The sequence below is a fragment of the Cololabis saira genome, chromosome 15 (assembly GCF_033807715.1).
Source record: "Cololabis saira isolate AMF1-May2022 chromosome 15, fColSai1.1, whole genome shotgun sequence".
Classification (NCBI taxonomy): domain Eukaryota; kingdom Metazoa; phylum Chordata; class Actinopteri; order Beloniformes; family Belonidae; genus Cololabis; species Cololabis saira.
Genome location: NC_084601.1, coordinates 28,942,129 through 28,964,109, shown reverse-complemented (window position 1 = coordinate 28,964,109; position 21,981 = coordinate 28,942,129). Strand labels below are relative to the sequence as shown.

Here is a 21,981-nt window from a genome sequence, read left to right as displayed (position 1 = left end):
CTGTACCGGATGCCTCCTGGACGCCTCCCTAGGGAGGTGTTCCAGGCATGTCCCACCGGGAGGAGACCCCGGGGAAGACCCAGGACACGCTGGAGAGACTATGTCTCTCGGCTGGCCTGGGAACGCCTCGGACTCCCCCCGGAAGAGCTGGAGGAGGTGTCTGGGGTGAGGGAAGTCTGGGCATCCCTGCTGAGGCTGCTGCCCCCGCGACCCGGGAACGGATAAGCGGGAGAAGATGAGTGAGTGAGTGAGGGTATTTAAGCGTACTCTTAAATTAAATACTTTCTGAAAACCGCGAATGAGATGTTTACCTGCTGTACTTTACTGCCCTTAGTTTTCAGCAACTTGTGCTTTTTATTATTTTACCTTCTTTTCATAATTTTATTTCATTTTATTTGTTATTTACTGTCTAATTATGTCTTGCCGCTTTTAATGTTGATGTAAAGCACATTGAATTACCTTGTCTTGAATTGTGCTATATCAATAAATTTGCCTTGCCTATTATTATTATTATTATTATTATTATTATTATTATTATTAATAACAATAAATAACTATTAAGTAATCATTAAGTATTAAAAGTACACAGTATAAATTGAAAACAAATCTAAATCTGTGCCGGCTCACAGGGAAGTGGGTCGTCTTGGACGCCGACACCCCTCCGCTCAACAAGCTGACGGTCGTCGGAGTCCTGGAGATCCCCGACACGGCCGACGCCTCGTCCAGCAGAGAGACGCGGTCCACGCCGGAGTTCAGAACGGTGGCGATAGACGCCGTGTACATCTCCATCCAGGTCAGATACCGCCACGACTCTTATCTTAGACACATCTTTAAAATGTGTCATTTGGACTAATCCCGTCTCTGGCCGTTGCAGGGGGGCAGGCTGATCGCCGGGTGGCCGGACAAGCCCTTCAGGGGTCATCTGACCATCACCCTGAGGGGGGACCACCGCACCCCCGACTGGCCGCTGCCCAACGGCCCCAACCAGGGGTCCAAAGTCCTGGGTAAGTGTTCGGCACCTGCAGGCCGTCGTACCTGTGGTTTATGACGGCTCGGCCCCCCCCGGTCACTGCTGGCGGTGTGTTTCAGGTGTGTTCGGTTCCCTGGACCTGTACGGCCAGCCTCACAACGTGTACCACTGCAAACTGGCGTCCACCGCCAAGGCCGGGGCCGCCACCCTGACGCTGACGCAGGCCGTGGACTGGCAGGTCTGGTAACCTGATGCTCAGCTTTGTCCAGTGTTGTGCAAGTTCCTACTTCTCATGAACTAGTTCAAAGTTCAGTTCACATAGTTTAAAAATGAATAGTTGACGTTCATAGTTCATCATTTTCACTTTGAACTAGTTCAAATTCAGTTCATTTCAGTATTTTTAGGTGAGAAGTGCGAATGAAACGCCCCCCTATCCTAAAACTGTTCACTGTTTACGTAAGGGATATATACCACAGTGACTTACCAAAAAACAATCAGTTATTCATGCTTTAATGTGTTTTCAGTTGAAATCATTAGTTTTATAACAAGCCACAGCTGAGCGGACTATTTAATCTCTCGTCTGCAGCCGTTGTAACCTGGTAAATTACAAAGTTTTTTAACAAGCCATAACTCAGTTTCCTTGGTAACACCTGAGGGTCTGACTAATACCTGGAACAATCACTACCGTCCCATAAGGTCCTTATGCAATGGACACAGTGTTGATTCTCCAGTAACTAGGACGGACCTGAGATACGATTTAGCAACGGGAGATATTCTAGTCCGCTCAGCTCCACTCGGCTATTTTCTTTTCTCTCCTCTTCTGCATCGCAGTCATCAAAATTGTTAAATTCACCAAATAAGTTAAAAGAAATGACAAAATGACTCATGTCGCCATCCTGCGGTAGCTGGCTCTTCTTCTCTGAATCTCCGTTGCCGTGGTTACCACCTGGCAGTTGATCCAGCGTAATGATATTAAAGTTATCAGGCAATTTGACCAAACTCGTTTTCTATCAGAATCAGAATCAGAATCGAGTATTCACACAGACCGTGGTATAAAATCATGTATTGTCCTGGTGGTTTTTCAACTTTAATCAGAGACTGTAAATCTCCAACAATGTAGTCCATTATCAGTTTGTCTACCTGTTGCAGGGAAATCAACCCCCTGAAGGTGCAGCAGTGGGACTGGGGTCGGTTGGGGCTGTTATGGGTCTTCTTGGTCTTTCCAAGAAGACCCATAACAACTCCACATGACGTTTCAAATGTGAAGTTGACGAGGCAGAGGCTCAGACTTGTTTCCTCAGTGCAGTTTTTCTCGAAGTGCACAATAAAAAAAAAATCTTCCCCTTCAAATATTTTTTTTCCCATAATAATAATTAACTCACTTAATCTGAACAGTTCAAATTCCAGTTTGTGATCTGCAGATCTGAACAAGTTCAAGTCCTTTATTTGCAAATATGTTGCGTTCAGTTCAACGTTCTTACAGAAATGAACGTGTCCAATGAACGCGTTCATTTGAACTCGTTCATGCACAACACTGGGGCTCACGTGCCGCCTTCCTTACCTGTGCAGGTGGGAGACGAGCTGGTCGTCTCCACCACCAGCTTCAACGCCTCAGAGACGGAGAAGCGGCGGATCGCCGGCGTGTCGGCCGACGGCCGCCGCCTGACCCTGGACCGGCCCTTGGACCACACTCACATCGGTCAGTCGCAGCTCTGAGAGACACAGATCGAGTTTCCCCACCCGAGGTGTAAACCCCCATCCTGTCTCCCCTCAGGTGAGACCCACTCGGTGCCGGGGACGTCTCTGTCCTACGTGCTGGCGGCCGACGTCGGCCTCCTGAGCAGAAACATCAGGATCGTCGGCCAGGATTACCCCGACATGGCGGCGGAGTCGTTCGGAGCCCGACTGCTGGTGGGGGCCTTCTCCAGCGCAGGAATAGACTACAAGGGTGAGAAGCTTTCCTTCAAATCAATGGATCTGAAACCCAGCACTAGGAGGAAGTGAGGTACTATGCAAAATTAAGTTGCTTACTGACTTTTCAGTATTAGAAACAAAGCAGTGCACTGTCCTGGTTTATATAAAACATGTTATTAATGTTCATGCACTTGCACAGTGTTTACATTTACAAACCTAGGAGGCAGTGAGGCTCTACACAAGTGCACTTTATTTGTACATTGTATGACGTTTTGGCATTGAATAAATGCATAACTACAGACTTTTTCCTTTTTATGGGTATTTTATCTTTTTCAGCCACATATATCGTGATATATCGTTGATGAAATTTCTTACAATATATCGAATATCGTAGATATCGTGATATTATCCTTATCGTGGGCCACATATCACCACAGTATTGAATTGTGAGTTACCCGTATCGCCCCACCCCTATTCCTGTAGTTGTTTAAATGATGAAGGCCAAACGTCTGTTAAATGTCTTCAACTGAAGCTGCACGTTCACACCAAATTAATGAATATTCCATGACAAAAATATGACGATGAAATAAATGTGAATTAATTCATATAAAAAAAGAAATAGACTGAACTGGGATGATTCGGCTTCTAAATGGTTAAAAACTAACTGGATGTAGTAAATAATGTTGCAACAATACTTATTCAGATGAACCTTTCTCTGATTTATGGAAGAGTATTAGGGCCATGCAGGAGAAAAAATATTTCAGAGGAGAAGATTTTTTTTATTGTGCTCTTCAAGAAAAAAGTTGAAATGTTTAGAAAAAAGTCGAAATGTCGAGAATAAAGTTGAAATACAATTTCAAGAGTAAAGTCGAAATGTCTCCTCTGGCCCATCAAATCCAGTTAGCAGAGCGACTGACAGCTTTGCAGCAGCAGCTGTAACTAACTAACTAACTAACTAACTAACTAACCAACTTACATCCTTGGAGCGTAACGTTAAGGGTACGTTTCTGAAGTTATGCAACTGCATATGTGTGATATGTGTTTCAAATCAATATGTTGTTCAACTTTATTCACAAAATTTTGACTTTTTTCTCGAAATTGTACTTCAACATTAATCTCGACATTTCAACTTTTTTCTCAAAGTGCATAATGAGAAAAAAAATCATCCTCCTCTAAAATATTATTTTTATTTTTCTCCTGCCTGGCCCTAATACTCTTCCGTAATTCCTTCTTCCAGCTACCAGTCTTTGATTATTCAGTGCCAGTTCATAAATACTGAAAAATACCAATAATAATGATGAATAAATAAAGGCAGAATCATAAAGAGTTCATCCTCATCCTCCATTGGCTGAATCACCATCAGCAGGAGAAGGACTGCGAGGACGAGACGCAGGACGAAGCAGAACCCTCCTTCATGCATCCATCTTTTCTTCCTGCAGGAAAAGCTCAGATCAGGAACGTGGAGTTCTTCCGCTCGGGGCAGGAAGGCTGGACCGACTACTACGACCCGCGATACTCCGTGGCCTTCCTGGACCTGGGAGAGGTGCAGCAACACACACTTTCATGAATAACCTGAAATGTGTCCACTAGCTTGGTCTCACAAGTATGAGAGGTCTGATTCCTGAGGCTCAGGGGCTTCTTCAAATTACGCAATTTAAAAAAAACACTTTCCAATAAACATAATTTAAAAAAAAACAAAAAAACAAAAACAAAAACAAAACTACAACAAAGTTATAAAATAACACAAAATAGCTGTCGTCAAACACAGATAGTCGTATTCTTTTTTGATTCAAAGAAAAAAATATGGCAATGGTGCTAACCAGCTTGACCTAACCAGCAGCGGCTTGTTGCGGAGTTTAAAAACCTTTTCTGTGTTTGTAGATTCCAGGAAACGAGTCGTACATCCAGGGCTGCGCGTTCCACGACGGTTTCTCCCCGGCCATCGGCGTCTTCGGGACGGAGGGACTCGACATCGACGACAACATCGTCCACCACACCGTCGGAGAAGGTGAACAGTTAGAGTCCAAGAAGCCGTAAGTGACGTACGTGTTCCCTCCTTTCACCGCTCATCACGAGCCTTGACCACCTGGGTGCAGGAATCAGGATCTGGGGGGATAAGATATCGCTGAGGAGGAACCTGGTCACCATGACGCTGTGGCCCGGCTCGTACCGGGGCAGAGAGGAGCCCTTCAACTTCGACTGGAACGCCGCCATCGAGGTTCCTGCAGATCCAAACTCACCTCCAGGATTAAAGGTCCAGACATTTGTGGTCGTTAATTTACTGGGTGTTTTTCCGGCAGATCAACGAGGGGACGAACGTGGTGCTGCAGCACAACGTGGTGGCCGGGTACGAGAGGGTGGCGTACCGCATCGACGGCGAGCCGTGTGCAGGTGAGTCCTGTGATGAGATGCTGGTGTTTGTGTTCGGGGGGGAAATGACCCTGAACATCTCTCCCGCCACACTTCTACAGGCCCCCTCAGGGTTGTGTTTTATCCCCACTGTTATTTATTCTGTACACAAACTCCTGCACAAGCACTTTCTTCAACAGACACTTTATTAAATACGCAGATGATACTGCATTAGTTAGGCTTCTGCATGATGGAGTGAAGCATGGGCCAGTTCTTGACCATTTTCTTAAATGGTGTGAGAGGGCAAACCTTGTCCTCAACACTTTAAAGACAAAGGAAATGACCATTGATTTCAGGAAGCAAAATTCATTTTCGCCCACTTTTATCAACGGAGAGGTGATCCAGTCTGTAACCGAATACAAGTACCTTGGGGTTGTGCTTGATCACAAACTTAAATGGGACAATTGGTCTGACTGCCTGTGCACTAAGACCCAACAAAGACTGTACTTTTTAAAGAAACTGTTGTCTTGTCTTGTAATGTAAAAGGCAAAATGGTCCACATGTTTTATTGTGCTTTTATTGAAAGTGCTTGTTCGGAGGACAGTAACAACTAGGGACTACCCTACCCAGCCTCGGGAGCATATCTAGAGACGGGTAACAAACAAGGCAAAGACCATTGTGGCTGATGAGAGGCACCCACTTGCCTCCAGTTGTAAACTGTTGCCATCAGCTCGGCGTTATTGCTCCCCCTTGTTCACTAAAAACAGCTCAAACGAGTCCTTTATACCCCAAGCCATTAAACTTTTAAATATTTCTAGGAAATAGCACCCCAGCTGGCTGGGCAATACCATGCACCGTGTCTGTGTTACCGTTCTGTGCCCCTGTTTTTATGCTATGTTTGTCAAATTGCAATGTGTGTCTTTTGCTGCAAACAAATATCCCCACGGGGACAATAAACATATATCTACCTATCTACCTACATATTCTGCCCTTGCAGGATCCTCGAACGGTAACGAGGCCTGGGTGGATAACGAGGCTCACGGCGGTCTGTACGGAGTCTACCTGAACAAAGACGGGCTGCCGGGCTGCAGCGCCGTCCGGGGCTTCTTCATCTGGAGGAGCTTCGACTTCGCCATTTACTTCCAGGTAGGAACATCAAAGTTCTGAAGGCAAGGCAAGGCAAGTTTATCTGTATAGCACAATTCAACACAAGGTAATTCAAAGTGCTTTACATCAACATTAAAAGCAGCAAGACACAATTAAACACTAAATAACAAATAAAATGAAATAAAATGATAAGAACAGAGGTAAAATAATAAAAAGCACAAGTTGTTAAAAAGTAAGGGCAGTAGAGTCCAGCAGGTAAGTATTTAATTAACCAGTAATGTTTTTAGGCCTGATTTAAAGGAGCTGACAGTTAACAGTTGAATAGAAGCGGCCCGAGAATGGACCCTTGAGGAACGCCACCTATGATCTTGGTTCTCTCAGACTCATGGTTTCCAACTGACAACAAAATTTGATTGACACATCAAAGAGGTTACTGACAGATGTAAACAGAATTCTCCTTAAACAACTAAGGACACAACATATCCCAGAACCCCCCACCAGCGTGGCGGTGTGTTTCTCTGGTAGTTCAAACTGTAATCAAAATCGACTAATTGTTTCGTTTTTTTCTGGTGGTGGTGGTGGGGGGGGGTTCGTCGATTTGCTGTATATTGAATATGATTTAATAAAGTTAATTTTGTCTATGGATTTACAATTTAATTTTCTAATTCTTTTTGCCGGACAAAAATAATTAGAAACTTAAATTATATATTAAATACTTTCTGATCTAATGTTTTGCTCTGAAATTAATTACACACTACAGCCTGTCGAAATTAATAAGAGTAATATTATTTATATAAAACAATTGTTTGTCATGTTTTAATAATGACCGACGTGGTGACTTTATTCTGCACCGTACACCGTAGGGGCGAGTATTTATTTCTGGTTCAACTACAGTGGGGTGAACTCACCCATATTTTGGTGAGACTCAAATAAATGTAAACATATATATATATATATATATATATATATATATATATATATATATATATATATATATATATATATATATATATATATATAAAATATAATAAACATATTTTTAAAAAAACAACACCACCGCAAACAGAGAGAGAGGCTCAACATCCAGCACCGGGATGCGCCTTCAGTTACAAAACAATGTTAACAAGACTAAAATGTTTAAATATGTTAATTCTGATATGTTCATATTATCAAACTGGACGGGGCAGGTTGGTTTTAATGTTCTCAGGTGATTCAGTTTGATGAGGAGCTGTGATCCAAACTGCTGCTTTCAAAGTTGCATTCAACTTTTTTTCCGTCATCTATTTTTATGAAATTCTGTCAAACTGCAGACGTCTTTGACATGACAGAGTTCAACAATCACCGGACCTTGTTGTCCTCCTACTTTACCATCTATCCGTCTCTCGTCAGTGGGTTGGACTAATCCAACATAGCAAAAACAAGGGGTGTCCCGTTTAAGAGGTTGAAAACACTCCCTTTACAACATGGTACTTTCCTCCCCATGAAATTAAATTAAATTAAAGAATCGACCAATCCGAATTTTAATCAAGATGGTCGGATGGACTAATCAATCGACCAGTCCCCTGGGAGATTACAGCCCTAGTTCAAACGCTGCATTTACATACCATAAACACAAAAATGCAATAATACAACCACATACATGCAATAATGGCCAGTTTAACTGTTATCCAGACTGAAGACCCCAAACCTCCCTGGAGGTGCTGGAAGTCTAGGGTTTGTATATAATTTCTCATCACTGGGGGTTCGCAGTTTGAGTCTGATCACTATGTTTATCATCACGCTTTATTATTATTATTATTATTATTATTATTATTATTATTATTATTATTATTATTATTTTTATTATTATTTATTCTTACTCTTTTGCATCTTTTTTCCTCTTACTAGTCGCCAGAACAGCGAGGTTCTCGCATGACGCTTGTTCTCAGATGTTTGCTTTGCCATTCAGATAAAACTCCACAGTTACAGATGTCTTTTTTAATTCTTATAGTTTGAGACAAAGTTTTAGTACATTTTCAGTCCGGGACAGATGGACTATTGCAGCTTTCAGTATCACCATGGAAACCATTGACTCCCAGTCAGAGCTCAGACTCATCGCTATGGAAACCATTGACTCCCAGTCGGAGAACATTAAGTTAAGCTCAGACTCATCGCCATGGAAACCATTAACTCCAGAGCACCTAAAGTTAAGCTCAGACTCATCGCCATGGAAACCCTTGACTCCCGGTCGGAGAACATTAAGTTAATCTCAGACTCAGAAATGGTTTTTAAAGTGTATCGCACCACTTTCATGCCACCTTAAACTGGTGTTTTTGACGATAAGACAAACGGGTTGAAGTTTTAGTTATTTTTTAAACTTCAGGTCCTCGTTTCTTAAGCAAAAGACAAAAGAGAAGCGGGATGATCTGATTAATTCCCCAGGGTGCTGCAGCGCTCACCCTCCTCTTCTCCCGCCCCTCACAGGTCACCATGGACGTGGCGATCTCCAACGTGACCCTGGTGGACAACGGGATGGGCATCATGCCCCTCGTCTACGCGCCGCCGTCGCTCTCGCACGCCTACGCCGATAAAACCGTTCACGTTCAGGTGAGACGCTTCGTTTTTAGGATTTAGCGGATTTAGCGGATTCTTCCTCACGCCGCTCTTTTCCCAGGATGCACTGATTGTCGGGAGCAGCCCAAGATTCGACTGTTCGGACACTCTGAGCTCCGGCGACTTCAACCTGGACATCAGCGCGGCGCATCGCGCCCCCAGACCTCCCAACGGTGAAATGCAGCCACCAATAGCTTTTAATGCATTCCTACCGGACACCTACCGTCTCTAAGGTGATCCACAAACATCACCTTCTCTTTAATCTGTGCAGGAGGAAGATCTGGGATCTGCTGGCCGACCTTTCAGTCTGGACACAACACGGCCCCCGTTAAACCGCATGCCCTCAACATGAACTACAACGCCATCAAGGGGCTGATGAGGGTCACGGGTGAGTGCTGGGACTCCGAGGTGTTGGGAGATTTGGTTCCTTTGGGACTTTTTCCACCTCTTATAAGAACCGATTTCACGGTTTTATCGTTTCAGATACGACGTTCGTCAATTTCCGAAACGTCTGCTCCGGCGAGACGAACTTCGCCTTCATCACCAACCCCCTGAACGAGGACCTGCAGCATCCCGTGCAGGTTTCCAGCATCAAGATGGTGGACGGCTCGGAGGGGAACGAGGTTTTTATCCACAGGCCTGACCTGGGGTGAGTCGCTGCTTATTATAGAGGGTTTGCATTGACGTCACTTCCCCACTGGACCAGCCCCCTTACTCGCACCGAGTGGCAAAACATCAGCAAAAATGGCTGCAACTAGTGGAGAAGACGGGATAACAGCCGATTGTCGGCTTAAATTAAAGGCAGTTGGACTTGACAGTGACCCGTACAGTTACCCCAAGAACCAGTGGTCCATGGACATTAATATTTGTCCACAAATCGAGTTTCCTGATATTTATATGTACTTAATTTCTACACCGGGGAAATATACAAAACAAAGCTTGAAGGCTTACAAAAAAGTCTTGACGCTTGGTCCGACTTCAAGGCAGGATTTGTTGGTGAAATTAAAGTGATGAGTACACCGAACTTTATGATTTGACCGTTTAACGTTAGCTACCCAAAAATCCAACATTACCTGATACAAAATGGGAACCGGAAATCCACGTTTCGGTGCCTGAAATCCAGTTGTTTCTGCCAATTGCAGCGATCCATTTGTCTCTCTTAGGCTTATTTTTCGTCAGTCTGTAAAACAATAACTCCGATTTCTTGCTAAATCTATGAGTCCAGTCGATCGCACAAAAGCTCTTTCCCATTTTAGATGTTTTCCAGTTGCTCAAACTGAACGTTTACGCTGCCACTCAGTCTTTCTGCCACTCAGTCTTTCTGCCACTCAGTGGGCAAAACCCGCCGTGAAGTAGCATCTGTGTCGTCATATTGGATGCCAGGGAAACCGTGCTCAGAATATCAGGAACTACCTCCCAAGAAAACTGATGTGTTGGTATTTCTGCCCCCAGAAAAGTGAACCCGGCCGACTGCGTGGACATGGACTGCGACGCCAAGAAGAAGACCTTGTTGAGGGACCTGGACGGGACGTTCCTGGGGGCCGTGGGGGCCGTGGTGCCTCAGTCCGAGTACGAGTGGGGGGGCGACCCCAGGAGGGGGTTGGGGGACTATCGGATCCCCGGCGTCATGCTGACGGCGCTCAACGGCAGCCGGATCCCCGTGGAGCAGGTGGCTCCTCATAAAGGTGCGTAGTGATGTGGATCCTCCGGTCCTCCAGTCTGACTGCAGTTTAGGTCCTGGGGTTCAGGTCCTTCTTTAAGTCCACCTCCTGACCTGTTCCAGGTGTGGTCCGGGAGAACTGCACCTACGTGGAGTCCTGGCAGGGCTACCGCTGCTTCGGCCTGAACTACCGGATGGTGGCAATCGAGAGCCTGGACTCGGACACGGAGACCAGACGCCTGTCGCCGGTGGCCGTGCTGGGGGGGGGCTACGTGGACCTGATCAACGGTAAGACCCCGAGGGCCCTGAGGGCCCCGCGGGCCGGTCAGAGGGCCTCGTGGGCTGGTCGGAGGCGGCAAGGCTGACTCTTATGTCTCTGTCCAGGTCCGCAGGACCACGGCTGGTGCGCCGGCTACACCTGCCAGAAGCGCCTGTCCCTGTTCCACGCCATCGTGGCCACTGGCCGCGCCTTCGACGTTTACTTCAGCAGCGTCAGCCCGCAGAAGCTCCGCCTCATGATGCTAAACTCTGACCCCTCAGAGGTCTGTGCCCCGCCCCCCTCTGATTGTGTAACAGACAGTTTTGGCACTTTTCCACTAGCACCAACTAGCACCTACTAGCACCGACTCAGCTCTACTCATCTCAACTTGGCCTGGTTTCTTTTCCACTACAATCCAGCACCAGGAGCAGAAGTAGGAGGTTGGAGTGAAGCTGCTGTGACGTATTTGATTGTGTATCTAAAGGAAGAAGACAACAACACTAAAGATGTAGAACCTGGAGGAGATGATAGATGTGCTGCTGGGTCTGTGACTTGTGTTCCATATCAAGTTAAAACATGAGAGAGAGAAGCGACGACGCTTTTTAATGTTTTTAGTTTGTCTCTGCTGCTGAAATCGGTGGCCTGTAGTGTGATGACATCACAGCCCAACTCAGCCGCTTAAAACCTCGGCAGAATAGATACAGAAAAAATATCTACTCCGCACGTTAGACCCCTAGTGGGAAAGAACCAAACCGAACCGGGCCGAGTAGGTGCTGGTGGAAAAGCACCATTTGAGTCACCTGTTCTGATCTCCGGCGTCTCCCTTGACTTGCAGAGCGTCTTGTTGTCCATTTTCTACTCCAATCCTCAACGGCTGGACGTGTACGTCGCCGAGCAGCTGGTCTCTCCCACCAACGCCGCCTGGAACGAAGACGGGTCCGACTACACGCTGATGGAGCCCACCTCCGCAGGTTCTGGTTCTCATAAGCTTTTTATAGTCCCAACATTTGTTATCTGGTAAAAAGGGGATTTGATTTTCACGCACTCAGAAATATCAGAAATATCAGAAATATCGTTATTAGGATTAGTCATGATCAGGTTTTTATGGCCCCAATCTGATTCCGAGTCACTCGAGTCCCGATCAGATACTTTCATAACACATTAAAAAAATGAAGAAATGCAAAATGGACAGATCCAGGTTGTCCCCTATTCTTATTTTGAATTGAATTGAATTTAAATCTTATTTCTAACATGAAACAGTAGTAAATACAAAACAAAACAATAATAATCAATCATAAATAAATGTAAATAAGAAAACAAAATAAACAAAAATATAAATAAAAACATGCATCCAGCATAATTAACATGCTCAAAAAAGGAGTAGGAAGAAGTAAAAACTTAGTAAAGTAAAATCCTACCCCCTAAACTCTATTTCATTATAATCAAATTTAATTTAATTTCTATACAAAAAACTAAACATATCTATACATACCCATGCATACATATATACATATATATATATATATATATATATATATATATATATATATATATTGGGTTCAAAGTGTGTGACTGTCTGTTTGGTCTTAAATTTAGTTTAAAAATGGTATTAAAAAGTTTTAAATTTAACTCGGTCAAACCTGTAGACGCCCTGGAGAATAAAATATATTTCTGATCCCTGATGGGGAGGCAACGTCTGATTTCAATCAAGTCTGAAACAAGGTGAGGCCCGATTTCCGGGACATCCCTACTGGGGGAGTCTCCAATGTGGAGATGATGCACCAGAGGTCACATCAAGTCTTTCTTCTTCTCAGACGAGTACGTCCCTCTGATGAACGCCACCGCGGGAGCCAACTACTTTGATCAGGACTACAAGATGCTGAGGGTCCTGCTGAGAGGCTCCACGCCGGTGGAGGTCCGGACCTCCCCGGTTCTGGTCCTGGCCTTCAACATGCCGGCCATCTCTGAGGACGAATTCTTCGGCCCCAACCTGATACAGAACCTGGCCTTGTTCCTCAAAGTCCCGCCCAACATGATCCGCATCACCAAAGTGGTCCGGGAGGACGGGGGGGCGGCGCGGCGCCGGAGGAGGTCGGCCGGCCTGACGGTGGAGGTGGAGATCAAGAAACCCCCGGTGCAGCAGGCCGCCAACGGCACCAATGGTTAGTGGGGGGGGGGTCGGAAACGGTGCAGAGAAAAGGTATATTTTAGAAGAGGAAGATTTATTTTTCCATTATGCACTTTGAGAAAAAAGTCGAAATATCGAGAAAAAAAGTCGAGATGTCGAGATAAATGTTGAAGTACAATTTCGAGAAAAAAGTTTAAATGTTGAGAAAAAAGTCAAAATTTCGAGAATAAAGTCAACCTTCTGAGACTATAACAAACAAGCACATGTGTCTTTACAAAATGCCTCGTAGGGCTATAGACGTTCCAAAGATGTAAGTTTGTTAGTTAGTTACGGCTGCTGCTGCATAACTGTCAGTCGCTCTAACTGGATTTGATGGGCCAGAGGAGACATTTCGACTTTATTCACGAAATTGTATTTCAACATTAATCTCGACATTTTGACTTTTTTCTTGACATTTCGGCTTTATTCACAAAATTGTATTTCAACATTATTCTCGACATTTCGACTTTTTTCTTGAAATTGTATTTCAACATTATTCTCGACATTTCGTCTTTTTTCTCGAAATTTTATTTCAACATTAATCTCGACATTTTGACTTTTTTCTTGAAATTTCGACTTTATTTACGAAATTTCGACTTTATTCTTGAAATTGTATTTCAATATTAATCTCGACATTACGACTTTTTTCTCGAAGTGCACATTAAAAAAAAATCTTCCCCTCTCAAATATTTTTTCCCCTGCATGGCCCTAATACTCTTACGACACTGGTCTGTTTTCGCCGTGTTTTCAGACGAGGAGGACTTCACGCTGCTGAAGAACATCGCCGATGATCTGGGTCAAGCTGCCGTTTCTGGAAACCTCAGTCGGTCCATCGGCTTCAACGTGTCCTCGATGGGCATCGTCCCTCCCCCTCCCCCGTCCTCGGACCCGAGCTGGAACGAGGTGAGGCATCGCCGACCGTCCTGTAGCAGCCGTTTCACGCCACGAGTTTCAAGCTAGATAGATTAGATTATTCATAAATTCAAATGTGTTTAAATTCAGAGATTTCAGAGAAATTCAGAGACTTAGTGGACCTTAAAACAGCGCAATTTATGTTTAAAATCAACAATAAAACACTTCCTGACAGTATTCAGAAGCCAATATGAACTAAGGGGAACATATATGTTCAGGAAAACAAAGGCAAGAACCAACGTTCATCCGTGGAACATTACAGAAATGAAAATGTGGAGCACTTTATTACAATTCAAAAGGACATATAAATACAAAATGATTAATACATATCATACCATAAACAAAGGTATAATACACATAGGCATGTACCTATGGACATGTGTATGTATATGCTTGTGTGTGTGTATGTATGTATGTATATGTGTAGGTATGTGTATGTGTATGTATGTGCTTATATATATATATATATATATATATATATATATATATATATATATATATATATATATATATATATATATATATATATATATATATATATATATATATATACTGTATGGAATGATATTTAGTAATGACATGTGGAATATGCTGTATGTTTGTGTACATTTATTTTGTTTATACTCGGGCAGCTTCTCGTATGGATTTATTTATGTATTTTGTCTCATTCTCCAAATTCTAAATGCACTAGTTTTTAAAAGCTAACTTTTTTTTCCCCTTTTTTTTTTCTTGTGAAAAGGTTAGGCATCATAAGCTTAGGCTTCAGTCTACACCTTTTGGTCCTTGGTTTTTAGTGAAAATTGTATATATCTATATATATATATATATATATATATATATATATATATATATCAAAACAAAAAATTATATATTTTTTTTCTTTTTGTATTACACTGACGATTTACACCTCTACTTTGGGTTATTTGTGTTGTGGAAATTGAAAGGACCAATAAACTAAACTAAAACGCTCCGAGCTTCACGCCCCGAGCTTCACGCCGCGGTGTCCGCTCTGACCTCCAGGTGGCAAAGGAGAACGTGACGCGGGAGGAGCCCACTGCCGTCTTCGTGGCCAGCGTGGCCAGCCTGCTGCTGGTGGCCGAGCCGCTCGCCGGCGAATTCGTGGGGCCTCTTCACCAGCAGCCGAGTCTGATGGCCGTGGACCAGGAGGTGAGGCGGACGTCACGTCCAGACCAAAAATAATAACCTCTGTTTCATCCGAATTTAGAAGTAAAAAGTTAATGAACCTCCATCCTTGATGTTCCTAAGACTGAAGAATGCCTGAAGTTTAGCTAACAGTTCGATTTCATCTTCATAGACAAATAGAGCTGCGTATCATCAGCATAGCAATGAACATTGATGCCGTGATTCTGGATTATATTTCCCAAGGGCTGCATGTAGAAATTGTACAAGATTGGCCCTAGCACTGCAGGACACCATAGCAGACCCTAGTACTGAACCCTGTGGAACACCATAGCAGACCCTAGTACTGAACCCTGCGGGACACCATAGCAGACCCTAGCAATGAACCCTGCGGGACACCATAGCAGACCCTAGCACTGAACCCTGCGGGACACCATAGCAGACCCTAGTACTGAACCCTGTGGAACACCATAGCAGACCCTAGTACTGAACCCTGCGGGACACCATAGCAGACCCTAGCAATGAACCCTGCGGGACACCATAGCAGACCCTAGCAATGAACCCTGCGGGACACCATAGCAGACCCTAGCAATGAACCCTGCGGAACACCATAGCAGACCCTCGACTGTTCTGGAGAAAACTCGTGTCCCCACCAAAACCACATCTGCAACAGTTCCCACCAAAACCACATCTGCATCAAAACCACAAACCATTTCACACTGATGTCAAGTTCAGGGAACGGCTAGTAAATGCAATCCAGCTGTCACTCAAAATAAAAACAACAACCACAATATCCCAGTTATACTGTAGATAAATATATATATTTTCTATAAACTTTATATCATTTTACCTGATGGGATGCGTTAATATTCACCCGTCGTACAGTTGTGAACTCCGGCTCTGGAGACAGAAATATTAGCGGTTGTGGTCCGTTGACGCCGCGCTGTCGTTTCCAGGGTAACTGCGTCTCCGTGGGCGTGACGACGCTCACGGCAACCGCCACTCTGAAGGACTCCAGCGGGAACGCCGTCGCCGGCCTGGAGGGAAACGCCTCCATCCTGTTCAGCGACTGCTGGGCCAACTTCACCGACCTGTCCATCGAGCAAGGCGGTGGGTGCACCTTTCCTCGCCTCCACAGAACCCAGCAGCGGCGGTGCCGCCCCCACCCCACCAGTAACGACTCCTCTTCTCCCTGCAGGCCAGAACCTGACCATTGCCTTCACTCTGAAGGACTGGGGCGCCAAGTCCAAAGCCTTCTCCGTCAGGAACCCCCCCACCACCCCGACCACCACCACCACCGACGGCAGCATCTTCAGCTCCGCCTCCACGCTGGCCGCCGGCAGCCTCTGCCTCGTCACCGTCATCTACCAGGCGGTCTGCTGCTCCGGCAGCATCCCCGTCTGCTAGAGGTCCTCAGAGGGGTCATGAAGGAAACCTCCACTTTTACTCACCTGATCTGTTCCTCTTTGGGTTTCATGTGAATTTTTTATGTTTTTAAAGAAGTATAATCATGCACTTGAATCTGAAATGAAGTATCAAGCTTCCTTTAATTCTACATTAAGAAGCATATTCACTCCCTGTTGTATGTAATAAATGAGACGGGGCTCTTAAATCTGAAATTAAGTTGAAAGTTTTGTAACTGTCATATAAACTGTTGCACTTTACGGGTCTTTGAAAGGAAAATCTCTTTAATAAATTCTATTTTCACCTATAATCGGTGCACTTCTTCATTAAAGGAGACGTATTGTGCCTCGTCAGCATCCTGTACACCTCAGTCTTCATTTCTGTCGTTACCAGCGGGTTTAAAGGGTTGTTAAGTCGTTCTACCAACATCACAGCTAAGAGACACCGTTAGGCTCGGAAACGGACTTGGTGCCAGTTCCTTTAGGGAACAAAGTCACCAACTTGAGCCCCGTCAGCGTCATCTACCAGGTGGCTGCTGCTCCGGCAGCATCCCCGTCTGCTAGAGGTCCTCAGAGGGGTCATGAAGGAAACCTCCACCTTTACTCACCTGATCTGTTCCTCTTTGGGTTTCATGTGGATTTTTAATGACGTATAAGGGGTTAGAAGTTTATTCACTTGTCTAAGTATAAGTATAATCATGCACTTGAATCTGAAATGAAGTATGACGTTTTCTTTAATTATACATTAAGAAGCATATTCACTCCTCTTTGTATGTAACACATGAGATAGGGCTCTTAAATCATATAAACTGTTGCACTTTATGGGTCTTTGAAAGGAAAATCTCTTTAATAAATTCTATTTTCACCTATAATCAGTGCACTTCTTCATTAAAGGAGTATTGTGCCTCGTCAGCATCCCGAGGGCTTAATGGAACGATACTACAGGGGTTCAAACGTACACCTCCGTCTTCATTTCTGTCATTACCAGCTAGGGGATGGGAATCAAGAACCGGTTCTTGTTCGGAACCGGTTCCCGGTGTTTCAATTCCTTGGAATTGTTTTCAAATTTTGCCAACTATTCCCTTTTCGATTCCAGCGGGCATGAATGACGTCATCACGTACGTTGCATAAGCTAGCAGTCAATAGTAAACATGGCGCCCAAACAATACAAATGCTGGGAGGTCTGGTCACATTTCAGTCAAAAAGATGACAACAGGGCAACTTTCATTACTTGCCAAGGGGATATTTCGTCGGGGAGGAAATTCTACCAACATGCAACAACATTTGCGCACACAGCATGCAGTAACAATTAATGAATGTCACGTTTTCAATCCGCTCTGGACCAACATCAGTAATTCTCAGCCCAGCACCGGCATCAGCAACGTTAGCATGTCCTTGGTTAATAATACTGCAGGTAACTAATTACCTAACAAACAACAACAAACAACAATCTTATTAACGCAATTTGCCTCTGTGTTGTCGTTTTTTTCCAAATGAGAATCGATAAGGGAATCGATAAAGAACCGAATCGTTAAGCAGAATTGAAAATGGAATCGGAATTGTAAAAATCTTATAAATTCCCATCCCTATTACCAGCGGGTTTAAAGGGTTGTTAAGTCTTCTACCAACATTACAGTTAAGAGACCCCGCCGGCAGGCTCAGAGACTGACTCGGCGCCGGTTCCTGAGGGAACAAACTCACCAACTTCAGCCTCGACGGCCCATTACTGACGATGATGGATGCAGCCTGAACCAGCAACCTTCACTCCCGTCTGACCCGAACACGTCTTGTTGGTTTCGACCCTGAACCGTTCCACCGGCCTCGATCTGTGCTGTTCTTGGGTTCAACCTTACGCAAAAGCTGGGCCTCTTTCACCTGGGATCATCTCCAAACCCCTCCGAGTCGACTAACCGGGCCGCGGGACAACGATACCCAGATCAGGTGCTGCCAGAGCTGAAACTCCCCCACCATTGGCCCAGTCCTGCCCGACCCGAAGATGGCTGCAGGACTGTGGATCTGCTCTGGCAGGACTCTTTTCCGATGTTGGTTCAATTCCAACGACAGGGTTTGGTCTATTTTGAGTTTCTACCAGCCTGTGATACTAAGCCAGCCAAGATAACCTTTGTTGGACCTGAGCTTAGTGAATGTGTTGCCTCCAGCTTCCGGGGCTGCTGGTTTCGCCCCATTTGACTACTTGTGGATTGACCAGGGTCTGACGGTGTCGGTTCATAATCACATCGGTTAGATGAAAAAGAGGTTTCAAAAAGGATCTTAACAAAACCTGAACACCTGAATGTCTTTGGTTCTGGCTCACTTTAAAAGAGTGCGATCACATTCTTGCACTGTCGCCTGCAGCATCTCCAGGCAGTTGCTCCTCGCACCTCAAAACACAAGAGAAACTTTGGGCGACTGACCTTTGGAAGCAAGCTGGACAGTTTTACTCTTACCTGGGTCTGTGATGTCACAGTACCCTGCAGATTTGGCAGCTGAATGACGGATGTTTCTAGACTCAGGTTACCCCTAATGCAGTGAAAGCGTCGGGCCTTCTCCAGGTTTTCAGTACAGTAATTACTTGTCACCAGTCCTGTTCATAATTTTTATTACATTATATTATATACTTTTTGCAGATGATGTTGTCCTATTGGCTCCATCAGGCCGGGACCTTCAACATGTGCTGGGGCAGTTTGAAGCCGAAGTGAAGTGGCAAGGTTTGACAGGGGAAAGGGTTGCGGATCCGCTTGGACGCCTTCCTAGGGAGGTGTTCCAGGCATGTCCCTCCGGGAGGAGACCCCGGGGAAGACCCAGGACACGCTGGAGAGACTTTGTCTCTCGGCTGGCCTGGGAACGTCTCAGACTCCCCTCGGAAGAGCTGGAGGAAGTGTCTAGGGTGAAGGAAGTCTGGGCATCTCTGTTGAGACTGCTGCCCCCCCATGATGATGGATATATGGAGGGATGGACACTTCAAAACATCTCTCCTCCTGATGTTTTTCTCTCTCCAAGGTGCTGAACGACGCTCATCCACTGAAACGCGACCGCTCCGCCCCGCGTCGGTGTCTCTCCACGGCCACTAGAGGGCGCCAGGCGGGAACCCTGCGCCCCCGCCGTCAGGAGACTTCAGCCGCTGCCTGAACAGATGTTAAACTAAACAGAGAGGCCAACATCCCAGAATCACAACTCCTTTCTGACTGTTTTTATGGAGAGTTTGTGGTTCCTGAGGGAGACGCTCCGTGCTGCCGGAGGAGGTGCTGCGTGGACCGGCGCGCAGCCTCCTCTCCTCCCGGGGGGGGGCGGAGGGTCGGGGGGGTGGACAATTAGTTTTACGGCCTTAATTTGCGTTTTAGTTTAGTTTAGTTTATTTTCGGTCTTGACATCACAAAAAAGAATAAAAAAAGACAAACATCAAAATAGCTTTTACAAAATTAAAAATAAAATAAAAATGACAAGGAAACGAATACACTGTTCAAAGAAAACATTACAAAAAAAAAAGTTTCCAACATACAAATAACATCCAGACCGAAAAAGGTGTAGGCTGAAGCAAAGCTTATTCATCGTTTAAAGTAATGAAATAAAAGCAAGAAGTAAGTGATAAGACTGCCAGTAAAACAAATTGCCTCCATGGGGATAACAAAGATTCCTCAAGAAAGAATAAAGAAAAAAAATGTGCAGTCTACATGTTTCCTTCATCCTTGAAAAATCAAATCACCAATTAAATGAATACCCAAAGCAACATAGTAAGCATCACCACTCATTATAGAGAAATCATCCTTCTTTTCAATGTTTTTTTTTTAAATAAGGTTAAGGTTCTACTTGATTTCAAATCCCTCTCCAATTTATTCCATACATCCACCGCTGCCATAGTGCATCTGAGTTTGGTGTTGGTTCTGATTTTTGATTTCCTGTATACCCCTCTGAGGTTATAATGGCTTTGTCTTAAATCAAACATGTTTTGGATACAGTCTGGCAGCATGTTATGGTGATTTTGAACATAATCTGTGCAGTTTTGAAATCCACCAGTTCATTGAATTTGAGCTGATTTGTGTCTATAAATAATTGGTTGGTGCTTGTATCCAACTTTGTTTATGAGCTGTAACAGTACGATGTGGGCGTGTTTCCCCCCCTTCCTGGGGACTGCGCGCCGCCGGTCCTCCCGAGCTGCGCGCACTTCGCGGAGCAGCCGCCTGCTGCAGAGCTGCGCTCCGGTTCTGGCTCCGGTTCTGGCTCCGGTTCTGGCTCCGGTTCTGGCTCCGGGTCGCAACCAGAGGATGGGTTTCTCCCAGCTGGCTCTGCTGTGCTGCGCGGCTCTCGTCCCCGGGTTCTGCGCCCTCTCCATTTGGAGCAACGCGGTGCCGGAGGCTGCAGCGGACGGACGCCTGGAGGAGCTTTACGCGCGGCCCCCGGAGGAGGAGGCGCGCGGCCGCGGGGCCCCCGCCGCGCGTCCCGCCAGGGGCCCCGTGCGTCCTCACGACTACATGCTCTCCATCTACAAGACCTTCTCCGCGGCGGAGAAGCTGGGGCTCAACGCCAGCTTCTTCCGCTCCTCCAAAGCTGCCAACACTATCGCCAGTTTTGTGGACAGTGGAGAAGGTATGTGACTCACTCCCCGTTTTTTATTAATTCAGAGCAGAAAATCAGCCGGATTTTTCCACATCTCTGTGGTTTGTACATCATCTCCGTGAGAAAAATGCGTCTGACCCTTGCCGTTTTTTAATACTTTCCACAGATGACCTCCCACTCTCCCCTCTGAGGAGGCAGCAGTATCTGTTCGACGTCTCAGCGCTGTCGGCAGACGCAGAGGTCCTGGGAGCCGAGCTCAGGATACACACCAAAGCGTCTGGGAATGTGGGGATGTCGGAAACAGAGACGCTGGACGTGCAGCTCCTCTCCTGCCAGGGCCAACAGCTGCTGCTCTCCAGGACTCTGGACCTGCAGCAGGAGCCCGGGCCCCGCTGGGAGGTGCTGGACGTGTGGGAGGTGTTCCGGGAGCACCTGAGCCGGGGGCGGCACCTGTGCCTGGAGCTGCGCGCCGTGCAGGAGAACCCGGGGAACCCGGGGAGCCCGGAGAACCCGGGCCGGGAGGTGGACCTGCAGCTGCTGGGCCTGCAGCGCCACGGCCGGCCGCAGCACAAGCGGGCCATTCTGGTGGTGTTCACCCGCTCCGCACGCAGGCAGAGCCTCTTCGGGGAGAGGATGGAGGGGCCTCGGGCCCTGCTGGACCCCAGGGACCGGGGGCCCGGAACCAGGGCCGGCAGGAGACGCAGGACCGCCGCGTCCAAAACGCGCCACGGCAAGAGGCACGGCAGGAAGTCCAACAGGTCCCGCTGCAGCAAGAAGCCGCTGCACGTCAATTTCCGGGAGCTGGGCTGGGACGACTGGATCATCGCGCCGCTGGACTACGAGGCCTACCACTGCGGGGGGGTCTGCGACTTCCCGCTGCGCTCGCACCTGGAGCCCACCAACCACGCCATCATCCAGACGCTCATGAACTCCATGAACCCGGGCGACATGCCG

At 46.1% G+C, this 21,981-nt stretch overlaps 2 protein-coding genes across 2 annotated transcripts in view; both read left to right on the top strand.

Annotated features, from left to right (window-relative positions):
* The window catches only part of LOC133460824 (fibrocystin-L-like), a 91,278-nt gene extending 74,163 nt beyond the window's left edge, over window positions 1-17,115 (top strand). Inside the window, exons 54-76 of the mRNA XM_061741588.1 lie at window positions 630-793; window positions 875-1,004; window positions 1,090-1,208; window positions 2,540-2,669; window positions 2,745-2,918; window positions 4,324-4,427; window positions 4,766-4,892; window positions 4,981-5,102; window positions 5,185-5,275; window positions 6,231-6,379; window positions 8,804-8,926; window positions 8,994-9,105; window positions 9,204-9,320; window positions 9,416-9,581; window positions 10,385-10,617; window positions 10,716-10,880; window positions 10,977-11,134; window positions 11,687-11,822; window positions 12,666-13,013; window positions 13,770-13,921; window positions 14,951-15,097; window positions 16,027-16,180; window positions 16,269-17,115. Coding sequence (XP_061597572.1) covers window positions 630-793; window positions 875-1,004; window positions 1,090-1,208; window positions 2,540-2,669; window positions 2,745-2,918; window positions 4,324-4,427; window positions 4,766-4,892; window positions 4,981-5,102; window positions 5,185-5,275; window positions 6,231-6,379; window positions 8,804-8,926; window positions 8,994-9,105; window positions 9,204-9,320; window positions 9,416-9,581; window positions 10,385-10,617; window positions 10,716-10,880; window positions 10,977-11,134; window positions 11,687-11,822; window positions 12,666-13,013; window positions 13,770-13,921; window positions 14,951-15,097; window positions 16,027-16,180; window positions 16,269-16,477 — 3,530 coding nt within the window. The 3' untranslated portion in view covers window positions 16,478-17,115. The remainder of the gene's footprint in view (window positions 1-629; window positions 794-874; window positions 1,005-1,089; window positions 1,209-2,539; window positions 2,670-2,744; window positions 2,919-4,323; window positions 4,428-4,765; window positions 4,893-4,980; window positions 5,103-5,184; window positions 5,276-6,230; window positions 6,380-8,803; window positions 8,927-8,993; window positions 9,106-9,203; window positions 9,321-9,415; window positions 9,582-10,384; window positions 10,618-10,715; window positions 10,881-10,976; window positions 11,135-11,686; window positions 11,823-12,665; window positions 13,014-13,769; window positions 13,922-14,950; window positions 15,098-16,026; window positions 16,181-16,268) is intronic.
* Window positions 17,116-18,469: 1,354 nt separating this feature from the next.
* The window catches only part of LOC133460823 (growth/differentiation factor 6-B-like), a 3,632-nt gene continuing 120 nt past the window's right edge, over window positions 18,470-21,981 (top strand). The window contains 4 exon segments of the mRNA XM_061741587.1: window positions 18,470-18,538; window positions 20,567-20,716; window positions 20,718-21,057; window positions 21,194-21,981. The exon segment at window positions 21,194-21,981 is cut by the window's right edge and continues 120 nt beyond it. Of these exon segments, the coding sequence (XP_061597571.1) occupies window positions 18,470-18,538; window positions 20,567-20,716; window positions 20,718-21,057; window positions 21,194-21,981 (1,347 nt within the window).